The sequence below is a fragment of the Cyprinus carpio genome, chromosome B23, assembly GCF_018340385.1.
Source record: "Cyprinus carpio isolate SPL01 chromosome B23, ASM1834038v1, whole genome shotgun sequence".
Classification (NCBI taxonomy): Eukaryota; Metazoa; Chordata; class Actinopteri; order Cypriniformes; family Cyprinidae; genus Cyprinus; species Cyprinus carpio.
In genome coordinates this window covers 17,146,460-17,172,288 of record NC_056619.1, presented here as the reverse complement: position 1 = coordinate 17,172,288, position 25,829 = coordinate 17,146,460, and the positions used below count along the sequence as shown (strand labels likewise).

The window sequence follows — 25,829 nt, the reverse complement described above, 5'->3', positions numbered from 1 at the left end:
TCTGTATTACAAGGGAAACTAAGCCAAATGAATATAACGTGTGTGGCTTTTTTACATGCACCCTCCCTCTGATTATACCAAGCAGCAGAGGATTCACATCCTCATTGTGACTCTTGTCACAAGCTTCTTTGGACTTGAGGAAGTTAAATGGTTTTGGATTTCCCCAATTTATAGGGTAAGGCATTATGCTACACACCATTTTATTATATTGTTAAATTTACCTGATCAAATTTGTTGCTGTTCTCCTCTTTGGGCAAAACGATGATGATCAAACTTTTCATTAGTGTCCATGAGCTACTTTTGAGGTTAAAACAATAACAATAGTAAACAATAGTAATAACAATTACAACAGTAACAATAGTTTAAAAAAATATATATAATAAAAAAAAAAAAAAAAAAAAAAATGTGCTGCTTTACAAACATATAGGAAGGTGTTGTTCACCACAAATATGCTACTCACACGACCCATAACATGAGACTCCTTAAATTCTGTAGTTTTAAAATATGGTAGATTCTGCTTTAATTTTAATATGGGGTTCAAACAAATATTATATATTTGTTTTATTATATATTTCTTGATATTTACAACAGAAGCCAAATATGAATTTGCATGATTTATAAGTTGCAACACAAATGAAATGAGCACAATATAAAGGTTTTATAATGCGTAGAATTTTGTTCTATATAAAAGAAACACGTTAATTGACCACCATTGTTCACCAGAGGGTGATGGTATACAGTACAACTGGTCATAAAAATGTAACACTACTTACTTTTTAGCTGATTCTTAAAATATGCTAAGAAAAGTGGGGATTTAAGTCCAAAACCTGATTTGAAATAACCTAACAAATCAATCGGGACTAAAGCGGTTTCATAAACGACTATTTAAATTCACGCACGCAATCTCACTAATTCGATCCAGGTTCAATGAGGATAATTTGATGTACAGCCCTTAATGTCGATTATGGATCAAATCGAACCACAATGACAAACAGCGAATATTTGTGCTGTTTAATGCAATTGAGACATTGTGTTTTCCTCTGTGCATAACTGACACGTGAAAGATATATTTTTCATCTGTAAATGTTAGGAAGTCATGCAGATATATCCGTTTTGCTCTCCAGGGGGTGGGCGAGGCTTACGCGAGTGAACGAGCGCTATTGCGCGCATGCGCGCTACACAGACAATTCTGAATAAAATGTGCATTCTGCTAAATTATTTGTTGTTGGACATTAAATGTGACGCATGTAGAATTTTAATCCTACATGTAAGTTAATTTTTATCATAACAGTAACTGTTAATCAAATGTAAGCTGCTAATACAGACTAACTATCTTAAATGAGTTTGTGTGTTCCTCTTATCAGTTAAAATTTAGTCTGATTTCTTTGATTTATTTTCATTTTTAATTCAGTGGTTTTAACTTTTAATTTAATGTTTTAAATGCTTTAATGCTTTAAAGAGCAATTTTAGATGGTACTGTTTCAATGTTCTACTAATAACCATAAAAGGTGCAGCTGTCATAAAACCCGAGAGAAAGGCTGCATGGCTAGAAACTGCTGATCAGCTGAATGCAAGTTGCAAATATGTTAAAATGTTTTATTTTTTTTTTTTTTTTTTTTTTTTTTTTTTAAAAAAGGTCATTACATTTTGGCCACAATACATTAAATATAGTTGGTTGTAAAGTCTTTTTTTTAATGTATTTTCAGGTTCACAAGGTTTTCATTCCCCACCCTCATTTGATAAATGTTGAATTTGTTTCTAAAACTCATTATTTAAATGTGTGTGTGTGTGGGTCTAGCTATACACTATTGAAAGATTGGGTTAAGTCTGGTTCGATTTATATATTTATTTGGTTAGGATAATAATTGAAGTATATGAGACGTCCTCATGTGTTTGTGGATTTTTTTTTTTTTTTTTTTTTTGTCAGGAAAATTGCACTTCATCTTCAAACTTCATCTTTAACTACACAGTATTATAGGATTATGATTTCTCCCTCTCTCTCTCTCTCTCTATATATATATATATTAAATTAAAATTTTTCAGTGAAACAACAGTGGCACTGATATCTCATAACAGCATATACAAGTAATTCTTAACTTACAATCTTTATACATTCAAATACATAAGAACAAAGACAGAAATAAAAGAAAATTAGAAACCAAAATTAGAAAGATATAGTCACTGAGTATCCTCAAGAAAGTTCTAGAGAGAGGACCAAATGCACCAGAACACCTCAGATCTTTGATGTAAATCATAAGATAATTTTTACAGTGGTAAAAGTGAGGACTTCTGACTCAACCACATATCGATTGAAGGCACTTGAGCGGTTGACCATAATAATAGTATCCATTTTTTGGCCAAGTATGTACAAAAATTCAATATACATTCTTTATCACAGTCAAGACACAGATCCACTGTACAATTCAGAAGGTATACCTTTGAGGACAATACAAAGGTCTTTCCAATAATCTTTTGTATAATTCTGTGAATCTCTTTCCAGAAGGTTTTGATTTTGATTTTAAAACATCATCTGCATATAAAGATATACAATGTTCCTCTAGAGTCTAGACCTGTTTTAATGCCAAATATGCTACCATTAGTTCTCACAGCAACAGTCAGAGGTTCGATAACCAGAGAGAATAACAAAGGCGAAAGAGGACAGCCTTGACGACAGTCTCTGCTTACAGAAAATCTGTTAGACAACATTCTATTAGTGTTAACCTGGGCTATGGGATTAGAATATAGATGTTTGACCTAGATCTATAAAGTAATCGTATGGGATTTTAATTTGCAGCATCATCCATTCACTTTAACAGTCCCACAGAGAATCAGTGAAATCATGTTCTCCTTCAGTATTTAAGCTAGTACCACAATAATGGTTTAAACTTTATGAAAGACCAGCTTTTACGTTTCTACTAGTTTCTATACAGTCTTCAGAGAGAGAAGGTATCACTTTGCATTTGGCATTTACACGAAACCCTATTAGGCCTTTCATTTCTAGGTAGCCAGACGGTGAGCTCAACATTGTTTGCACTGTCCAGAGGCTGAACGAAAACACCTCACATGCACTGAGCTACTGACACTTTACTGCAAACTATGAGTTAACTCATTTAATTTGAGGAAATGGATTGCCTTAAATCATTCAATTTTGGTATACTAGACAGGTAGAAAATGAATAGAAAGATATGAGTTTGACAGTCGCTGAATTTTAAGCTTGAAAAGACATGCTACACCGCTTTCCATCTGACTTAGCTTCTAGTTTCATAACACTGAAGAGGAATACAAATGTAAGGAAATCAACCAGGTCCTTGCTTTGCATTTCAACTGACGTGGCGGTTGGTTTGTTGGATTTAATTGTCTGCTTTGAGATATGCATAATTATTTACTGATCAGAATACAAGATACATGCAAAACAGAGCTTAGACTTGTGAATTATTATAACTGTCATTAATGTCAACTCTGTCCTGAAGACAATGTGTAAATTAGTGTGTAATTCCCAGTACTTCTCTTCTGTCTTTTTGTGCTTCAGGCAATTATGTTTGCTGTAAAAAAGAAAGCAGTGGCAGTTTTTTTGGTGGTCTTGGCTGTGAGTGGCACAGCCATGCTCATTCACCACTGGAATTCATACACAATTACAACGATTGATGTGCTACAAGGACCAGACTCTTTAAAAGTGATACTGGAGGAAAAGATAAAAAACATGGAGCACAAAAATGACCATATTCCCTATCATGTCAAAGAAAGCCTGTCAAAGTGAGTAGAAACTACAGGAAATAGACATTTTGTGTGCCAGTGTAGCTTTGCTACACAAAACCACTTCCTGATCTGTCTACTGCAGATTTGATCACCATCAGACTTCCATCTCAGATGTACAGTAATCTATGTTTTAATTCAGTTCCACTGGAGATTAAAAACCTCAGTATTTTAAATTTAAACAGGGAAATGTATCATTATAATTCACAAATCTTGGCACCTCTTCCACTTTACTTTTTTTTTTTTTTTGTAAGTACACTGAATGAAATATGTGACGTGTGGCTGGATTTTAGAAAATTTTCAATTATGCCTTTTACTTTTAACCAGGAGTCTTGCCAATAATGGGTGTGTTTGTGAAGGTGACAAACCAGGCATTAATTTCCCATTTGCTCAGCTGCTGTTTCCTCAAGTATCAGCTACCCAGCTACATGCATCCTTAAAGGATTCAGACCTGCAAAAAGCAAAGCAATACAGAAATAAAGAGTATCACAGTTTCCGTAAGAGGTGATGCACCATTTTTACTAGGTTTGCCCATTCTGGGGAAACCTAATAAAATATATCTTTATTGTTCCACTGGGAATGAGAGTTATACAGTTTTGGAATGACATGAATAAATAACTGTTAAATTAGTAGTGTTCTCTCCATTCAGGATGTATACAGCTGCAGACTCTCTTATCATAGCTGAAGCCAACAGCCCTCTTCAGTACCCTACACAGGGTGTGGAAGTCAGACCAACAAGGACCATTCTAATTCCTGGTAAAATACAGTCAAGATGTTTTTATATGTAAAAACAGATTTCCTTAGCTTGTATTCGAGAACCACTGATCAATTTGATTTATTTTTGGTCCAATCAGAGTGAACCATTTACTATGGAGGGTTGTGTTTAGAGTTTTGGGGGCCCCTTCGGTAGAAATCGTGTTTCGGGGGGTTGGGTGTTTGGTCCCCCTTGATAGAAATCATAGAATGCTACTGAGTACTTACGAGAATCATTGTTCACATATGTATGATACAGCTAAATATTTGTCTGACAGATTGATAAATATGTTAAATAACAGTTTGGTTTCACCAAAAATAAATAAAATAAATAAAAAACACACTTTAATTGTATTATTTGATGTGTAATTTAGAATCAGAAATGTGGACTTAATTCAGGTTATGTGTCAGCATTTTGAAAAAATTATATCTGTACTGAATTGTAATACATAACTTAATTTTCTTTCCACAGGAAACAAATAAAATTTTTAATTTTAACATACAGGTTGCCATTTAAACCTCAAAAAATGCTCACAATTTCCATTTTAACCTAAACCTTAACTTCTGATGTATCATAAAAGATTATGACATGAGCGGGATCTCACATAAAGTCTGTTACTGTGTTTTCCAGGTTTAAGTCTCAACCAAATATACAAAAAGGACCCTTATTTGGTAAGTGCAGAATTATTCTTCATGCTTGAATACGAAATGTAATTGATTAAATAAACTTACTCAACATAATGTCATTTTAAACCTGTATTCTGTTTGCTACAGAAGATTATTTATACAGATCTATTTCATAATGAAAAGACTGTCAAGTTTTGTGGTAAGGTATGATTGAGGACTCAAATGTTGAGATTAACATGCTTTGTTTAACCAACAATCTGGCACAATACTGAGAACACAGGGAAAATAAATAGGAGCAGAATAGGAGGGTAATGAGGAAAAGCAGGTAGGGCAAATAAGGGGCTGGGTTAAGACAACTGACAGAGGAGCACATGGTACAAACAAAACAAAGCCCAAACAAAACATGAGATGAACATGTTGCCAAGAAGAACTCCCCTACTGATCGTCCACAAAAAATATTACAACATGGAAACATGCGGCCGATGATAAAAACAAGCCACACACTACACAAAACAACAGCACAGGAAAGCCTAGCAAAACTGAATGCTCACAAAAAGACAAGATGAAATAGGTGTCAGAGCTCATAGCAAAAAAACCACAACTGGTGTGACAGAGACTTGACAGGGTGACCACAAGGCGTTAATCTGCAAAAAGGGCTGTTAAACTACAAAAAAGCACCAGAATATTGATACATATCACTCTCACACTATAATCCAAGTCCTCAGATAAAACTAATAACTTAAAGTGCCCCATGGTGCTATCTGAAAGGTTCTTAATTTGGTTTTGGGAGTCCCCGACAACAGGTTTACATGCATGCAAGGTCAAAAAACACTTTGATTTTCCTATAATATGCATTTAAATGTACCTTGTCTCTCAATGAATCTCAAACAATTAATTCAAAAATTCATATTTCCAAACCCCCTTCTTTATGTGAGACTACTCATTTCTGATTGGTCAGATGACCCAGTCTGTTGTGATTGGCCGAACAAAGACATGGAGTACAGATATATCACTGAAGTTTGTAAGCCAATGTATTGCTCCATCCTTTATCATGAGAACAAGTAATAAGAATGACAGACATTCTTTATATTAATCAACAAATTTCTAGACAATAGCAGCCAGAGCTGATTAGCAGAACTATAACCAGAGTTTAGTTTTGTAGGTCTCAGAGTTAGCCACAGACCTACAGCTGCACTGAGTGCATCCAAATCACAACTTGACAGAATATTAAAGCAACAATTATTAATCATACTTACAGGTTGTGATTCAGAGGAGCAAGCTGATCCAAAGGAACTGGGCACTGACCCATCTTTCAAGGACAACCATTTTACGAATCTCACGTTGAACTCACGGAGATTGGAGAAACAATCGTCAGTAAAATGACAAGTATACAGCAAATGTTTAGGATAATACAGGTGCTGGTCATATAATTAGAATATCATCAAAAAGTTGATTTATTTCATTAATTCCATTCAAAAAGTGAAAGTTGTATAATATATTCATTCATTACACACAGACTGATATATTTCAAATGTTTATTTCTTTTAATTTTGATGATTATAACTGACAACTAAGGAAAATCCCAAATTCAGTATCTCAGAAAATTAGAATATAACTAGAATAGAATATAAGCAATGCGGCGTGACATGGAGTCGATCAGTCTGTGACACTGCTCAGGTGTTATGAGAGCCCAGGTTGCTCTGATAGTGACCTTCAGCTCTTCTGCATTCTTGGGTCTGTCATATCGCATCTTCCTCTTCACAATACCCCAGGTCAGGCGAGTTTGCTGGCCAATTAAGAACATGGATACCATGGTCCTTAAACCAGGTACTGGAAGCTTTGTGCAGGTGCCAAGTCCTGTTGGAAAATGAAATCTGCATCTCCATAAAGTTGGTCAGCAGCAGGAAGCATGAAGTGCTCTAAAACTTCCTGCTATACGGCTGTGTTGACCTTGGACCTCAGAAAACACAGTGGACCAACACCAGCAGATGACATGGCACCCCAAACCATCACTGACTGTGGAAACTTTACACTGGACCTCAAGAAATGTGGATTGTGTGCCTCTCCTCTCTTCCTCCAGACTCTGGGATCAGAGCACATAACTTTGGACTACTCAGCAGCAGTCCAGTCCTTTTTTTAAACGAGACGCTTCGAAGCGGGACGCTTTCTGACGCTGTCTGTTGTTCAAGAGTGGCTTGACACAAGGAATGCGACAGCTGAAACCCGTGTCTTGCATACGTCTGTGCGTAGTGGTTCTTGAAGCACTGTCTCCAGCTGCAGTCCACTCTTTGTGAATCTCCCCCACATTTTTGAATGGGTTTTGTTTCACAATCCTCTCCAGGGTGCGGTTATCCCTATTGCTTGTACACTTTTTTTCTATCAAATCTTTTCCTTCCCTTCGCCTCTCTATTAATGTGCTTGGACACAGAGCTCTGTGAACAGCCATCCTCTTTTGCAATGACCTTTTGTGTCTTGCCCTCCTTGTGCAAGGTGTTAATGGTCATCTTTTGGACAACTGTCAATTCAGCAGTCTTCCCCATGATCGAGTAGCCTACAGAACTAGACTGAGAGACCATTTAAAGGCTTTGCAGGTGTTTTGAGTTAATTAACTGATTAGAGTGTGGTACCAGGTGTCTTCAATATTGAACCTTTTCACAATATTCTAATTTTCTGAGATACTGAATTTGGGATTTTCCTAAGTTGTCAGTTATAAACATCAAAATTAAAAGAAATAAACATTTGAAACATATCAAACTGAATTAAATAAATAAATATAATATACAGCTTTCACTTTTTGAATGGAATTAGTTAAATAAATCAACTTTTTGATGATATTCTAATTATATGACCAGCACCTGTACTGTTGTGGTATTGTAGTAACGATGACTTTTAACCACTTATTCTTTAGAATCTCATCCTTTGGTTTTGAAAATAAACCAAATTTACTTCCACAGTGCAGAGCACATGACATGTGAACTTCACGGAAACGGGATTTGAAATTTTAAACTACTCTGTAACAACATTTGTAAATCGGGAAGAAGGAGGCGGGAACCGGTGAACATTTAAATAAAAACTTTAATAATAAAATAAAGAACCAAAACACACAATAAAATCCAGGCCTGGTCCTCTCTCGTCCTTCACTGTCGTAACTCCTCTTTTTATCCTTCCGGAGCTCCTCCGTGGTACTCAAGACCAGTGAGTAGCACAGGTGTCGCTCATTTCCAATTACTCCACCGGCCTAGACCCGTTCCCATGGCTCTCGGTCCAGCTCCACTCGTCACATACCCCCATCGCCCCTCGCAGGCTGGGGGGTACTCACGAGACTGCGCTCTACTCCCCCTCCAGGGGAACCGATCATGGTGGACGCGGGTACCTGGGGGTATGGACAGACAGACGAGGCACGAGAAAAGGAGACGGAAGGATGAGGAGCGACAGAGACGAGAGAGGAGGAAAAAAAATTCTTGTTCCGGTTCCCAGACACACTGCCGCTCGGCCCTCCACCAGCTGGGTGAACTCTTCCATGGTGCCTGGCGGCGGCACTGGATAGCCCTCGGTGGATGGCACGACACTCCTCCGCCGCCCGGTGGACGGCTCCACCAGGTTCGGGCAGCCGGCAGGAGTCCCCTGTTCCCTGCTCCTCCCCATCATGGCGTATTGCAGATGGCTCCGGCCACCGGCAAACGGCGGCGACTCCTCTGCTCCCTCACGGACGGCAGCCATCCCTCCACATCCCAGGCGGCCGGCAGTGAGCTCATCCACCCCCCCGGCAACTCACTCTAGCCCACAGCCTCGAGCATCCACGGCGGCAGACTACTCCGCCATGCTTGATGGCACCGCGGATTCACCACAGCGGTGAGGGATCTTTGGCAGCGTGTCCCTCCTTCCTCCCGGGTTTCGGCACCAAAGTAACAATGTAAAGTTCATAGCCACGGGAAGAAGGAGGCGGGAACCAGCAGACATGTAAATAAAACTTTAATAACAAAATAAACACAAAACAGCACGACAGCCCCTCACGGACAACTGCCGTGCACAAACAAAACCACAAAATAAAGTCCAGGCCTGGTCCTCTCTCGTCCTTCACTGTCATAACTCCTCTTTTTATCCTTCCGGAGCTCCTCCGTGGGACTCAAGACTGGTGAGTGGCACAGGTGTCGCTCATTTACAATTACTCCACCGGCCTCGACTCGTTCCCATGGCTCTCGGCCCCGCCCCACTCGTCACAAACTCGTTTAAGTGATTCAGAGTCAACTCTTTCTTTTGAGAGACAGAAACCTTATTTATGATGCACTTTCAGCTTTACAACTTTGCATTCACGTACAGCTGCGTTACACACTGCATGAAAGGTCATTTTCAAAAATACATAAATGGGGGAATTTAATAGGCTCTTGTATGCAGGGCCGGCACTAGCTTGGAGAAAGGTGTTGATGATTCTATGGCTATCAGGGGCCCCTGACGATTTCAACCAAAGCCCCTTTCTCCCCCTTCTTGGATCGTGGTTTCAACCAGGCCCCACATCCCCAGCTACGGCCCTGCTTGCATATCTTGTGAACGATCACCATTGCTGCCATATTTGCCATTAGATGCATAATAATTGGCATGAATATGAATGAAAATGAATAATGGCTTACATTTTACATCTGTTCTCACATAAAACTACCATATGGCTTTGATGAGCTGAAATATATTACACAGTTTGTTTGGACTACCCTGGTGGTGGTTTTATAGTGTTTTTCATGAATTTTGATAGCCTATGGCCACTATGAGCTGTTGTATGGAATAGAGGCATTTTGAGATTTGTAAGGAATTATTCTTTATGTTCCTTTATGTTCTGCAGAATAAAACACAGCATACAGGTTTGAAATGAGTAAATCTTGACACAATTTTTATTCTGGAGTGAACTATCCCTTTAACAGGGATGTGATTCAAAGAAAGCTTCCTCACTGAGGTATTGACAGAGAGACTATAAAGAATTTTCTGCTTTAAAACAGCATCATGTTTTTAATACAATATCACTCGCAGGTAGATCTGATTGCTACAATGGGAACATTCAATACAGCAGCGCTGGTGGATGGAGTGCAAGTCAAAGGGGAAGGGGAGATGCATATTAGTTTTATAAGTAGATCACTGGCTTCCCTGAACAGACAGCTAGAATTTGTTACCTACACAAACTCACGGTTCCATCCCAACACAGCAGACATAGGTGAGACCCCAGAACACAGTCTTTCCACCAAAAATATACTGTAAAAACAAACCTATAGAATCTACTCAATAAAACTGAGGTAACAATTTGTTAGGGTAGATTTCATGCCATTGGTTGAGTAAAGACTTCAGTGAACTTAATTTGTGTCCAATCTACTTAAATAAGAACAACTGAAGTATACAAAATGTTCAGAAACTGTGTTGTTTAAACTCATTTTAAGTAATTTTAGCAAAAATCACTTTTATAATGTGGTTATTTTCTTTAACATGACAACAACTCAAAATCAGCAGTTAGGTATAATGAAAGCAGATGCTTGAGTTATGCAAACAACAGCAATGTATTATCTCATTCACTTGAGTAAACAATGGGTTTGCCATCAGAAATATGTTTTCGACCCCATCTACAATTACAACAAACTGCAACACTGAGCAAACAGCTTCAGAATTACCTTTTGTGATGTACAGTAGCACTGTGTAATGGTTTGTTCAAGTCAAATATCCATTATCTGGCCAGCATATGTTCTCTGTCGTCTCATATAGCAGGATCCCGTGATGTAATGACACAGAGTATATAGCCATCAACAGGGATTTATAGAGTTGAATAATTATATGATTAAACTATCCAAAGCACACAATGATTAGGGCAAGATCATCAGGATATATATATATATATAAAAAGACTTTAAAATGCAGAAAAACTGTCACAACTTTCTAGATAACTAGAAGGTATTCATTTAGATGCTGTAATACATGCTTATCTCTATATTCAGAAGTCTATTTTTGTGCTCTATTTTGTTCCTTTGTCTATGGCAGTACAATTTAAAGCAGGTAAATTCCAGGCCTCCTTCACTGTTAAGATCAGACATCCACCAATGCCTACATTCTATAATCCCGGACCCAAAAATGGTAAAACAAATATAATAAATATTTAATTAATAATTAAACTTTATTTTACAATACTAATTTTTTGATATCATCCTTCTTACAGAATATGATATAAGCACTCTTGTCACAATTGCCACAAAAACATTTCTACGCTATGATAAACTTCAGGATTTGATCAATAGCATTCGACAGTTCTACCCCACTATAACTATAGTGATAGCTGATGACACAGAGGAACCTAAACCTGTTACTGGACCCTACATTGAACATTTTATCATGCCCTTTGGCAAGGTATTGATTTTCTCTGTTTATATTCTTTCATATAAACTCAGCAAAGGCTATTTGAGCTATTATATTTTCTTTTCAGGACAAACAGATTTAAAGTGCTGTCTACTTCTCATTACAGGGCTGGTTTGCTGGCCGTAACCTGGCCGTCTCTCAGGTAGCAACCAAATATGTGCTTTGGGTGGATGATGACTTCATTTTCACCTCAAGCACCAAACTGGAAAAAATGGTGGATATTTTGGAGAGAACAACTTTGGACCTGGTGAGAGTCTTTTCAATCATCTGTTAATACCATGACAAATGATCATGAAAATACAATCTGTTCAGACCAGTGTTTAAATGTAAAGTGATGAGGTATGTGACTAAGAACTAATGACAGATGGATTAAGATATAGATGGTTTGTAATTTTTGTGATTTAGAACCAGGATAAGATAAGAATGAAACTGCTTTAAATGACAGAATGTCTCAAACATTGGATGAAATTTGCTGTGCATCTGTGTCATGCAGCTGTGGTTTTGTCTTGCAGCTGACTAAAAATGAGTAAAATTCCTCTTAAAGAACACAGCCTTATTAATAACATTGATTATCATATAGTGCACTCTTCAGTAAATAAGGTTTTTTAACGTCACTGTGCATGTACAATTAAACTCTGGTGATGCAACCTCCAGATGCCTACGAATACACAAACACCCATATTGCAATTCTATACACAAGTTTTATACACTAATGGCTATGCTACTATGCATGCATAATATACATTACACACAATACACCATGTAACAGTACAATAAATAAAAATTACCGAGAGACAAACAAAGACAACAGATGTACATAACGCTGTTACAGCGTTATAGGAAGTCTTTTTTCCCAACTGCAATTAGGTTGTATAATCAATGTTATTTAAGATGACATACTTTTTAGGATTTATGTTTTTGTATATAATTACAATACTTTGCAACTTGATACTGGAGAACAAGTTTTTATGTTGTTTGTGAATGTTGTTTTAATTTATTCATTGTATGGTTATGCTGCTGTGACATCTAAATTTCCCTCCGGGGATTAATAAAGTTAAAGTTAAAGACAAGTCAAATGTAAAAAATATGTGCAGTGAAGTAGGAAGTGACAAGTGCTGAGGTAGGTAGTTGTCATATTGCACTGTGAATAATACACAATGAAATATTAAGAATTGCATTGAGAATTGTAAAGATTTGCACAAGAGATAATATGGGAGAGGAGGTTGAGGTCTCTAGGTTTGTGTATTTCAGTCTTCTGAAATCCAGGATCATCTCCTTTGTCTTTGTTGGGATGAGGACCTCTGCTCTTAAGGCTGATTTGTTGTTGTTGTTATTCTACCTACAACAATTGTGTTGTCTGCAAACTTACTGATGCTATTTGTCTCATAAGAGGGTTTGCAGTTGTACATGTAAAGTGAGAAGAGAAGAGGGCTCAGCACAGAGCCCTGCAGTGCTCTTCTGTTCAGTAGGATGGGGTGGATTTGAAGCTATCCATAAATAACATCTGCACATACTTGTCTCACTGACCTGTGTGTTAGGGCTATGTGGTGAGACAGTGACATACTGTAGCTTCCTCATTTGACCTGTTTCCTCTATGAATAAAAACATACAAATGAGATTCAAAGTAAACTTAAACAGAAAATTGTAAGATGCAAAGGAGAAAACAAGGGCATCACGCAGCCTGAACAAGCACCAAGCACTTATTTTTGCATAGACACAGAAACATGCATTATTAATGCATGACACTTCTGGCTTATTTTTGCATAGACACAGAAACATGCATTATTAATGCATGACACTTCTGGTAGTAAGGAATGATGAACTCGCTTAAGCAATAGTTTCGCAAGTGTAGGTGCAGGGTGTGACTTTTCAGCATAAACTATCAGTCCGGTCCATCCTTAAGCAATCATGTGAGGGTTACTAATTAATTCTTTTTTTTTTTTACTTCTTTCTGTGCATTTCACCTCTGCTCTGCCTTGTGTACTAGTGTAGTTTTCAATAAACCTGGCTTCAAATACAAAGAATACTGGTGGCCCTCTATGACAAATTGGTTCATATTCCTCATTTGAAAAAAAATGTGTCTGCTAACGCTAAATAAACAAATTTAGACTAAATGTAAACATGCCCACGTATGACTACAGCAATTAATGCTTTTGGACATGTTTGTTTTCACAAAATGTCAACATTCATTAAATAAATTGTCTCTTTTGTCATGATCCATAATAGTGCAAAGAGGTTCTACTGCAGTAAATAGGGGCAACTTGCCACGTTTCCAGTGTATAAACAGAGGCAATAAATGAATGGTGCCTAATTACCGAATATCAAGTCCATATTTCCAGTTGCTTGTCCATTTTATACTAACACTGTGACAACAGAATGGTTCCACATGTTCAAGTAAAACAACGTAGGTGCTGTTTCACTGATTAAACAAGCCAGTTGAAATAATAATTCAAGGACTCATGCACAAATAGGCTACCAGTTGTTTCTGAATGAATCAACGTTTTCGAATGAATGGTTTGAAAGAATGTTTTGCCCAAAAAGCAGAGTTGCATCTGAAATTGCATATTCCTCTGAAAATTATTTTAAAAATAATTATTATTTGTGATCAGTGCTGGCAAATGACTCGGAATCCGCACAGGCTAATTTTGAGCTACAGACAAAAAAAGTGAAAAATGTCAATTTTGGTCGAAATTCAGGTTTTCACAAAAATTAGTTCATTAACCCTTAAATGCACAGCTACCTTGGGTCTTTAGCGACTCAGGACGTCGTTCACTACCCTCTCCCTCCTTCATAGTATTTAAAGTTAGACATCAGCTTTCTTAATATTCCTCAATCTATTCAATATAAACAATATAACAAGATTTTTTTTTTTTTAAGAATGTCTGTTTTCTGATTAAATTTTAATAAAAAGTGTATAGGGTCACTAGAGACCCGATGTGTGTCTAAGTAGCCTATATTTTTTGCAAAAATATTCAAATATCTAATGACTCAATACATGCCATTCACCTTTATTCCTCGAGGTGGCACTGTTTAATAGACAACAATGACCTGATGTTTCACTCATAATCACCGCAGAAAAAAAAAAAAAAAATAACTAACTTAAATAAATATATACAGTCTGCTTAACTTAATATATAAATAAAATAAAAAAAAAAAAAAAATAAAACAGTATTTTTATAGCCTTCACTCCCAATATATATATATATTTTAAACTAAACTAATAAAGAAAACAAACTGGGTGCGCTTTCTATATTCTCAGTCTCCGGGAATAACTTCCTGATACCAGTCACTAAAATGAACGAAACTTACATGAGAAATACAGTAGGCTAAAGAAAGCTTTAAGTGTCTATTATTAAATGAAGTCATGTCGAAAACAAATGTTCTCTGATAGAATAATCCTTATGAAACCAACGCGAGGTACGGTCTCTCCCGTCTGGGCTCACCTATATCACACCCACGCACATCGCGTGCTATAAAATCATCATCCACGCGAAACCAGGCTTGGGATGCGCGAACATGTAAATGTCCACATCAACTCCATATACAAAGAAAGATTCAAGTTCATCTCGGCTACTTTTCATTTTTGAAAGAAGAGGCACTTCTTAAGGAATAAGCGATTGTGATGCCGACGGCTTAATGCAACAGATGATCTCATTCTGATGAGTCATTTATTTTTACTTATTAGTGTTACTGTGACATAAACTTGTACACTGCGATTCCAGAAAATACACGGTTAATGTGTGCCGGCAATTGTTCCCGGGTCATATATTTTGCCCCTTCCCACATAGCAAACGGACTTGGCCTGAATGTGGCCTCAAGCTGGCACTGCTGGCCTCCTGTCGGCTCTCTGTTTTTCGCAGTCTCCGTGTATCGCCCTTCCCCAACATATAACTTACAGACATGAGTTAAATGAACTTTTACAAGGCAGACAAAAATCAGTAGTAAAGACAACATGTTACTTTACGTTAAATTTTTTAAACATTCTGTACACACCTTACTAATAAAGCATAATATCTGCAGAAAAACTGATGAACCCAAAATATAAACTTTAAATAGGCTACTGTCTTAAATGGATCAATTATACTTCATCATTAAAACATTTCCAACAAAGAATTGTTGCTGTTGTTTTGCATCTGTTCTTGTTTTTAATAACAAAGATAAAATATAAAATGGCTATATTTTGATTATTAATAATAAATAATAATTAATAAATATAAAAGTAATATAAAATATAAAAAGTAAAAAATATTAAGATGCAGTGATGCTTAATAATTTTTAAAAATGTGCTCATTGTGACTCATTTTGTCAGCACAGGTCACATTTAATCTTTGCAACACAGAAATGTAGCCTACTGTGACTGTTAGTGACGCTATTTTAAACATAAAGCTTACGTGATGAGCGCTGCTCTCTCTGGATCAGCAGCTGCATGAAGGTTTAAATTTTCCGATGAAACTTCCGCCACCCACACACTTGTGGGCTTTATGCTAAAACAAATACATGAAGTAAGTAAAAATGTTATAGCTCAAAGACCGCAGGTGAACCCTAAAAATAGTGCACAGACATTGCAAAACCTTCATCAGCAGTGGTGTAGTCTAGTTTTTGCAGTGGTGATACTCTGATTTTCCCTTCCAGCCTCATAATCACCGTGCCAAAGCGACACCCCATAAGCACCACCACACTCACTAATTCATATGCATCTATGTAACTGAGAGCATTGTAAAAGACTGTTTATGTGATACCAACATGTCAATTTATTATAAACAACAGAAGACTTTAACAGCCAATGACATTTACAGCTGGGGAGACTAGACTGATTTTCTACTGTTTAGTGTTAATCATTTAACTGACAGTTACAGTTATCTTAATTTTTTCCTTTCTCTTTGGAGTGTTACAAGCTCTTGGTGCATAAAGAAGATCTGTAAAGTTGCAAAGACTAAAGTCTCAAATCCAAAGAGATATTCTTTATAAAAGTTAAGAGTCAACCACAACTGTTCCAGAACAGTCCAACCCAAATATTCAGATGTGTGCTGCGCATTTTATGGAGGATGAGGATTGTTTCCTGAACCAGTAGCGTGCGTCTGTGGCAAAGTGGGGCAGTTCAAACTTTGCAAGGACAGTCTGGGGCTTCTGACTCACAGCCTGTAGGTATGTTTTTTTAGGCTATATTTAAATAATTTGCCAATGATGATTCAAACGCGAGTTCTGAGCAGTAGAGTAGGCTTGTTGTTTCTCAGATCACAAATACAGAAAAGGTATTATGTTTATGCAGCCCGATACACAATGCGTAAAAAGACAGTAAGTCATTATAATCAGTAATTATGTCCCCACTGGATGCAACAAATGCCTCGTTTGTAATGGGTTTTATTTGTTTTGTCTCGTCAAGTGATGTCCGGATCGTGAACAAATCTTTTTATTTAACTGGATATTCTTAGTGAACAGGTCGAACCAGTTCACCAAATCTATCTGAATTGTTTGAAACTGTTCGCGTCTCCAGTACGCACTAATCCACAAATAACTTAAGTTATTCGGTTTATAAACGTGCCTTGCACGCCCTCTCACGCGAAATAAACCAATACCCTGAGTTATTCAGTTACTCCTAACAGTACATTGACTGAACTGCTAAAAGAAAGCAATGATGGTATGTGCACGAGCAGAGCAGCTGGACAGTGGGAGACGGCATAGTATGTTAAGGGGCGTAACATTTCCGTCACACGCTTGAGGCATTCAGCCAATCACAACGCTCTGAATAGCTGGCCAATCAGAGCACACCTCGCTTTTCGGACCGATGAGCTTTGTTAAAATTGACGCATTTCAGAAGGCGGGGCATAGAGGATAAACTATAATGTTTTTTTAACCTTTAACCGCATAAATACATTGCATTACACCAAATACACAAAATAATCTTCTTTTTAGCAGCATCATATGACCCCTTTAAGAATATGGTCCCTGGAACACAGGTTTTATCAGCTGGTAATTTTCAATGCACATTTAAGAGCGCCTGTTTTATAAAATTCCCTAGCCTGACTTTCAGTCCACACGTCTGGCCAGGAGTTCCCATCTCTCTCATCATCTGAAACATGGAAATATAAACATTGTATTCGGTTTAACTGCTGTACACAGACACGCATACACAGTATATGTTATTTCTTCCCTTCTCCCGCATTCACTGATCCACTAACGGAACTTAAGTTATTAGCTAGTTATGTTGGCTTGAGAAAGTAAATGACTTATTATTCTTCTGGGACCCAGAACTGTACTGTAGCTATATCCTCCTAGGGCTTTAATGCTACAGGTACCAAACTCGTCAGAGACCTTGGACCTGATCTGTAGTTTGTTTCTATATCTTTTCTAACTGATGAGACTTACAGTTTTCATATAAATAGAATTGGCTGAGCAAAAATGCCCTCTCTAGAGGACAACTTCAGTCCACTAGAGGGAGCCACACTATAAGAAATCTTTCAACGCCCCTCATTTACTTTCGTTTTCAGTCAATTTACAAATAATTGCATACTTCTCCTTTATGCTGCCAAGCAAAGCTAACATATTTGACCATGACTAGGGGTGCTTTTCCCAAAAGCATTGTTAGCCAACTATTGTCGCAAGTTCCGTAGTTACCAACAAAGTTTAACGATTCGGTGTTTCCCGAAACCATAATTAAAACGAACATTCACAAACAGCATCGCAAACTTACGTTGTTGGAAACAAAAATCAACACCTGTGGTTAGAAACATGGTTTCTTCTTAGAAAGGGATATGGCCTTAAATAAATATGCTCTTGGGCACAATAACCAAGCTTGCATGCAGTGCAATCTATATATTCCATTCTATCTTAATATAAATGCATTTTAATCTATGTATGTTTGCGCTTCCTCTAAAAGTGCCGCTTTTGAAGTGCCGCACAAATACCTACCTAAGGGAACCGGAGTATGACATAAGAGGGAACCCGCGGTGAATCAAACATCAAATAAAGCAAAATGACAGGGAACAAAAAATGTAAATTAGTAATCAGGTGCCATGTTCAATACAGCAACATCTTAAGCCCTTTTCACACTGCGATTCCGGAAAATACACGGGTAATGTGTCCCGGCAATTGTTCCCAGGTCGCTAGATTTGCCCCTTTCAAACTGCCAGTGATTACCCGGAATATATGCGTGCGTTCACACACAACCCGTAAAGGTCATAGACAGTAAAAGAAAGGTAAAGGTCCCGTAAAGACACGTGACATCAGGATGTTGTGTAATGTATGAGTCGAAAACGCTAGGCACATTAACTTTCACTTAAGCTGGCGAAGGATCTCAGCGTCAGCGCGGAAAGTGAGGAACTAACTAATCTCTGCTTCATTACAGTTTGCACATATTTTTTTAATTTTTTTTTTGCGAACACTGAACTGCCTTCAAAACACCTGGTAAAAGAGTCATGCGATAACATGCGTCATTACTACGACACACCCTTTACGGCATTAGTTCCGGCTTTTGTTCACACAGAGCTCTTTCCGGGACTGAACCCTGCAATGTTACTAGTACCCATCCCGGAATCAATCCCGGGACGTGTTTGCGTTCACACAGAAGGCGATCCGGCAATGTTCCTGCAATTTTCCAGGTCCAATGTGCAGTGTAAAAGGGGCTTTAGAGATGTCTAATCAGTTAAATAGCAGAATTTATTCCTCCACCACATGTGTGTGACATCATTAACAATGGCCCTATGTTGTTGAATTAGGCTGCGTTCCACTCCAAGATTAGACACAGACCCTTGCTCCCTTGATTTTCGAGTCTACTTCATATGTAGTACACTTCAGGCCACTCCATAGACCACAATGCAACACGATTGTGACGTCATTGCAGATCGCGTTTAATTTATCCCCACCCCAAACCACGCTATATAAATCTAAAAAAAATACATAAATGATTTTTTTTTTTTTTACATTTATAACAGCCATATACATATACATATAGCATGCCGAACCAAACTAATTCGTAAGGGGATAAATGTAAACAATAAACCAACTGAAATGCTGATTCTAAAGTGATCAAGGGCTTAGGACGTTCCAGTTCAGTCCATCGCAAGGGTTCCGCCAGAAGTGGCCACTTGTGCAACGTAACCAATGATGTACATCCGAGTAAATAGGCTTGTTTGAGATGAGCAAAATCTGCGCAGAACCGATCACCGATGATGACCGCGAGATGCATGCCGGTTAGAAAAGTAGCCGAGTTACGTCCGCCTTGTTTTGATGTCATGCTGACTTGTGCCAAAAAACTCTTGCGACGGCGAGGAGGCTGTGTCGGATTGAGCAGTCGAGCGCAGCTACTCTCCACCGACTGCGCTGATCAAAAGCATGATGGGAAACGACTGACTGACGACACAGCTTCATGCTCATTGGCTGAGAATGTCAACTGGTACATTTTTTCTTTATTCTAATAATTAGATTACCCATTTATTTATTTATATTTAGCCTACATGCGAACTAAACAAAAACAAAACAGGCCTAGTGAAGTTAAGAATTAGGACATGCGTTTATTTTATTAAATTTTTCTCTTAATTAGAATTCTTCCTTGTTGTAATTTTCACTTTATTCTATTGTATGTTTGTGTGAATTAATAAATCAATCCATTAAAAATATACGTGCACACATACATATCTAAATGGACTGTTTAGCCATTATGCCTCATCTTTGTGTGGTTTCATCTGAGAAGTGTTAGGGTCTGGCTTAAAACAAGGGAAGAAATTCTCGAAGAATGTTTGCTACAAACAGCTTTGACTTGCATAGTGTGGAAAAATACTATGGACGTGAAATGGTGGCAGAAACCTGCTTGTTTGCAAACATTCTTCTAAATTTCCTCCTTTGTGTTCAGCAGAACAAAGTATTGATGCACATGATGACAAAACAGTGGTAGGCTATTTCGATTACATTCACTTCGTCTGCGACAAAAAAACCGCGAATGCGATCTCCTCCATTGCTGACGTTTGCAGGCGACAAAACAACGAGATTCAGGAAGTGTCCGACTTCAAAGGTCTTTTTTGACCCATCCCCTTACTGCAGCCGCCTACTCTCGCCTACATTTCAGGCGAGGCAAGCCGGCACATCTCAAACAAGCCTATTAAGACGGAGGGAAGTTTGCGAATGAAGGGCATAAAAATGGACTGGAATGCAGCCATAATGTGATTCAAACGACGGAGATGCGACCGTGTTCGGGAAACTGTGATAACTAGCTAGTTCGTTTCAACAACAATGCATCGTAATATGGTGGTTATTCAACGAGATATCTCTATATTCTGATGTCCAGAGGCCAGTGTGAAAGACGCTCGGGACAGACAGATCTGTCACTGCTCTCATGCACTGCACGTTTTTTTTAAGCCTTGCCAATTATAACATTCAAGCGATTTGTGTCACCTGAAGCAGCAGCAGCTTCAGGGGCAGGCTTAAGAAAAAACTGAAAGCGTGTACGTTATTACTTCAGAAAACAACAATAGGGCCTAAGTTAACAGGGTTGGAGCCCATAACGTTTGGTGGAAGGGCCATACAAGTTTTCTGTATATTGGCTCGGGGCTGACTCGCTACGCCACTGTCTCCCTACGACTGTGATCATAAGGCTTCAGTAGATATCAACACATGAACAATACGCTACTATAGCTCTATACTATACATGTTAGTCACCGAATAGGCTTACATGATTGTCAATTGATTTTCAGGTGATATTGCTTGAAAAGTGAATTATAATGAGTACTCAAATAAAAAAAAAACTAAATTATTTATGCTGTTTATTTTATTATCAAAGCCTAGGCGCTATGTGATAACATAACCTGAGGCTAAAAGCTGTGATATTAATGTTGTCCTCTAGAGAGAGCCACAGGATAAGGAATATACCTATTTGAAGCTTATTTTTAAAAATCAATGTCCACACTTTTAAATAGAAATGAATACATAAACAATTTCATTTAACTATGATGTACTGACAGTATAGTTTTATATAATCAGTGTACATTGCTTATCCCAAAGATTTTCCAATTTTTTACATTTTCCTAAATGCTGTCTTAGATTTCTTGGTTACTAATACACAATTCATGAAACAATTCACCACTTTCTCACAACTATAAACACATTCTCGTAACAAACTTCCATGTCAAAATCAAATACTCCAGTCAAAAACCCTTACATCTTTCAATATAAAACTTTGGCCTTAGATGACAAAACCTACAATAAGAACACAGACAACTTCCCTGCCCAGTGAACACTAGTGAGATAAATTCAGAACACTGTAACAAAAACCTCTTATTGGGATTCAGGAATTATTTGGCAGCTCAATGTCTTAGTATACAACATAAATGAAAAATAGAGAAAGAATAAAATACAATAATAAGCTTTATGAAACATCAATTTTCATTTCACTAAGTGATCTTACAGTAGATGACAGATGAACTTACAAGAGAAATAAAGTTCAAAAACAAAATAACTAAAAATCAAATAGGAATGTAACATGATACAGTACTGTTGATTACATAAATAAATTGGACAAATTTCATTACAGTAGTATATAGTTAAAAAAAAAATATCAGTCTTATGACAAAACACTATCTCTTCCTCCCTTAGGCAGCTGTCTTTCAGACTCAGTTCTGCAAAAACACGGAGTAAAAAAAAAAACTGGCTGAATTTGACAGCCACAAGTTTGAGTGTGTGCAACGTCATACTGTTTACTGGAGACTTAATAGTGAAATGTCCCTTATATAAAGTGCTGTTACTATAGTTACTATATTGTACTTACAACTGTGTAAAACCCTGTCTGTGATTCTTTCAGCTCTCTCTCCAGTGCTAGGATGCATTTTTAAAGCATCACCTGTGCTCCTGTTTATACTATCCTGAGATTCTGACTGGTGTGTCATCAGTTTTACTACTGAATGCTTGCTTATAGATAATTTTGTGTTATTTGAGTTCACTCACACTGTAACACTAGAGTTAATTATATGATGTGTTTGTGTTTTCTGAATGAGAATATAAAATATCTGTAAAATGAGGCCAACTGTGGACAAATCATTAAAAAATAAAAAAAGGAATGTGTATATTATAATTTCTAAACTACTAAATTAATTAGTAAAACATTACATTATTGAAGTGTTTACTCTTGGTCCATTGCTTACATTATGAATGAATCTTTATTTTAGAATTTGGTCTTTAACTGTGTTAATGCATTAAGCCATTTTTCGATTAACGCTTTTCTTGGGGTCAAAACTCATAAAAATGTTGTCTTTCCATTTGGATTATACTGCCATTATCTTAGCGATATATGATGCTTACAAGAAAGCTGTGAATTGGTTGTTCCTGGTTGTTTATCAACAAGTTATAAGCACTTTTTCTAAATAACATTGTAAGTTCACTGATTAGCTAATATTGCAGTGTAATTTTATTTTTACTCTCATATTTTCATCAACATTCTGAAGATTGTGAAATATTCGGGGATTTGGAGGTGCTAAAATGTTATAGCAGGTTTTTTCTCTTTTTTTGCTCAGAACAAAACAAAAAACACTAATCTATTGCACTTCAGACATTTGACAAAATCACACACACAACAGGCAAAAGGTATTGCAGACACTAGCGCAGAAGTCACGTAGCTTCTCAGGCAGCTTCTCACACAGCTTCTCACACGTCTTTGGTCACGGCTTCTGCTCACTGCAAGGTAGGCGATGATGACTCGACAGATTGCTAGTTAGCAAAGGAAATGCGTAGATCACACCTGTTAACACTCACGCCCCGTGTGACTCTACCGTCAGGCAGTTGGCACTTTTCTCAAGCGACGTTTTCTCATGCAGTCAAGAGCACCCTCAGTTAAAACTGTAATAGTAGCTATTGGCGAAACAGATTTGAAGGCTTCTGTACGCATGTTTTTGCCGCTCTGGAAACCGTCAAAAGAGTCTATCGAATTGAATGCGGTTGCATTATTTATAAAAGTATGAATAGTAGCTAAATCTTGCAATTCTTTCACTGTACCGTGCTATTCTTGTTGTTGTAAAAAGTTAATAGATTTGCAGCACTGCAAGAGTTATTTTACATCATTTTTATGATAACATAGTGACGTTAACTATTAGCCCTGATAGCACACATACATCTCGCAGACGTCTATTTGACGTGTGCATTTACATCTGCAAGATCTATTTTTTGTTTGCTCATCTGCAATACATCTATTGGACGTTTCCTATCAGATGTTAAATAGACGTATATAAGATGTCTTTAAGATGTTTATGATTTAGAATGTATGTAAAACTGACATCTTACAGACGTCTGTCAGATGTTTGTACCCCGTAGGTGCTTTCCAGATCAAGAGGTCTTTAACAGACATCTTGCAGACGTACGTGTGCTGTCTGGGAGGCATGTGCATATATGCATATATATATATATATATATATTTAATATATATATATATATATATATATATATATATATATATATATATATATATATATATATATATATATATATATATATAACAACCCCAAATAACCACCCACCCAACCCGCTGTGGGAATTCTCACTCTTAAATTGGACTCAAAAGCTGGCAGCCCTGTCTGAATGTAATAGTACGAAGTTTAATAAATATTCTGATTAAATGTAAAATTGCTTAGAATGTTAGAAATGTAATAATTTAAAAAAAAAAATAGATTAAAAGGCATGTACACGTGTTGACAAACTGCTTTCTGTGTTTGTGTTTGCACTGTGAGGTGGGGGGAGCTGTGAGGGAAGTGACAGGATACACTGCCACCTATCGACACATCATCTCCACAGACGCAGGTGATAAAGAGGGGGACTGCTTACACATAAGGACGGGATTCCACCACGTTATCGAGGGATTTCCCAGTTGTGTGGTTGCAGACGCCGTCATTAATTTCTTCATGGCTCGCACAGAAAAGATACGACAAGTGGGCTTTGACCCGCGTCTGGCTCGGGTTGGCCATTTAGGTAAGACGTAGAGGCCAAATTTAAAGTAGATTATGTATTTGACACGTGTATGCGTTACTATGACGTTTTTTGTTCTTCTTTAGCATTTTTTATTGATGGGCTCGGCTCCCTCCATGTGGGCTCCTGTGATGATATTATTATCAGTCATGCATCGAAGATCAAGGCGATATTGCCATGGGGACAGTCTGAGAACGACAAGGCCTATTCCAAGTTCCGTTATACTTCCACTCAGGAGACCTCTATGAATGAATATGATCTTTATTATCTCAAGAATCATTTTAAATGTGTCACCAGTGACTAAATATGGAATGTTAAAATGTATGTTCTGCAAAGCACTTTCATGGCAGACACTCTCAAACGAGCCTTTATAAAACAAGACCAGAAAGGACATGAATTGGGACATGAATTGTGTCATTTCGTCTCAAAACAGTTTGAATGTGCAAGTACTTTTGTGTCTCTGGAAAACAGTGTTATGTGACATGTAGAATACCAAAGGTTTTTGTGCATATGTATTAATGATGGATTCGTGGACACTTTGATGTTTTTTATAAATTGTGGAGTAAAAATATTATTTTTATTTGTAAGAGAGATATTAAAGAAAATAATTATTGGGGTATCTTTCTTTTTAAATAATTTAGCAATTTGTTGCCTACTATGCCAACTAATATAAATGTTTCTATTTATTGCCCTTTATTAACAGATTGGCTGATGCATCGTCATTATGAACATTATGTACATTTTGCCCTATTAGATAAAAAAATACATTTGGCAGCTGTATCTTAAATATATGTTGCTGTCAATTTATTTATTGTGGCAATTTCCTTTTCAAGCCACAAGATGGCGACAGTCCATTAATTTGACGGGAAATTTTTCAACTGGCACATGTGGGGTTTTTCTATCCCTTATTGATATTTCTCAACGAAGGTTTATTTTTATAAGTAATTTATTTATAGAATCATATCCTAAAGTCCACCAGTTAGGGTCGGAAAAAACGGTTTGCCCTTTCCCCAGTCTCTCTTATTTTATTTGTTTTGATTTTTTTCTGTTGAACCACAATATGATTATGCTGGAATTCATAAATGTGACGAGTATTTTTTTTATTTATTTTTTTCAGTATTTTAACTGATCAATAAAGGGACAATAACAATGTCCCTTACATATTAGAGCATTGTTTTTGCCTCCCTATGTGAAATGTCTTCATAGAGCAAATAAAAACCATTGTCAGATCACATCATTATTTGTAAATAATTTCTATTTTAAGCCTTTTATTTAACACCAACATCCAGTGTGGCTGAGAGATGCCTGCAGTGGCAGCTGGGCAGTCCTGTGCACCAGTAACGTGGGCTGATTTCCATTCAGCTAATTAGTAT

General features: G+C 37.2%; 1 protein-coding gene across 1 annotated transcript; it reads left to right on the top strand.

The window, feature by feature from the left end:
- The first annotated feature begins 27 nt into the window (after nt 1-27).
- b4galnt1a (beta-1,4-N-acetyl-galactosaminyl transferase 1a) lies at nt 28-25,690 on the top strand. The gene is made up of 11 exons (XM_042751130.1): nt 28-175; nt 3,530-3,753; nt 4,081-4,257; nt 4,403-4,509; nt 5,138-5,178; nt 10,153-10,333; nt 11,146-11,238; nt 11,321-11,508; nt 11,624-11,764; nt 24,222-24,459; nt 24,543-25,690. Exons 1-11 carry the CDS (start codon nt 56-58, stop codon nt 24,758-24,760), a joined length of 1,728 nt encoding a protein of 575 aa, XP_042607064.1. The 5' UTR covers nt 28-55; the 3' UTR covers nt 24,761-25,690.
- Nucleotides 25,691-25,829: the final 139 nt, after the last annotated feature.

What these genes read in the sequence shown, in the direction of transcription:
- b4galnt1a (XM_042751130.1), top strand. Translation starts at nt 56, where the DNA reads ATGCACCCTCCCTCTGATTATACCAAGCAGCAGAGGATTCACATCCTC. An exon ending in ACAAAAAGGACCCTTATTTG is followed by an intron (nt 5,179 to 10,152) that starts GTAAGTGCAGAA and finishes TATCACTCGCAG; the next exon opens with GTAGATCTGATTGCTACAAT. An exon ending in GGCTCGGGTTGGCCATTTAG is followed by an intron (nt 24,460 to 24,542) that starts GTAAGACGTAGA and finishes GTTCTTCTTTAG; the next exon opens with CATTTTTTATTGATGGGCTC.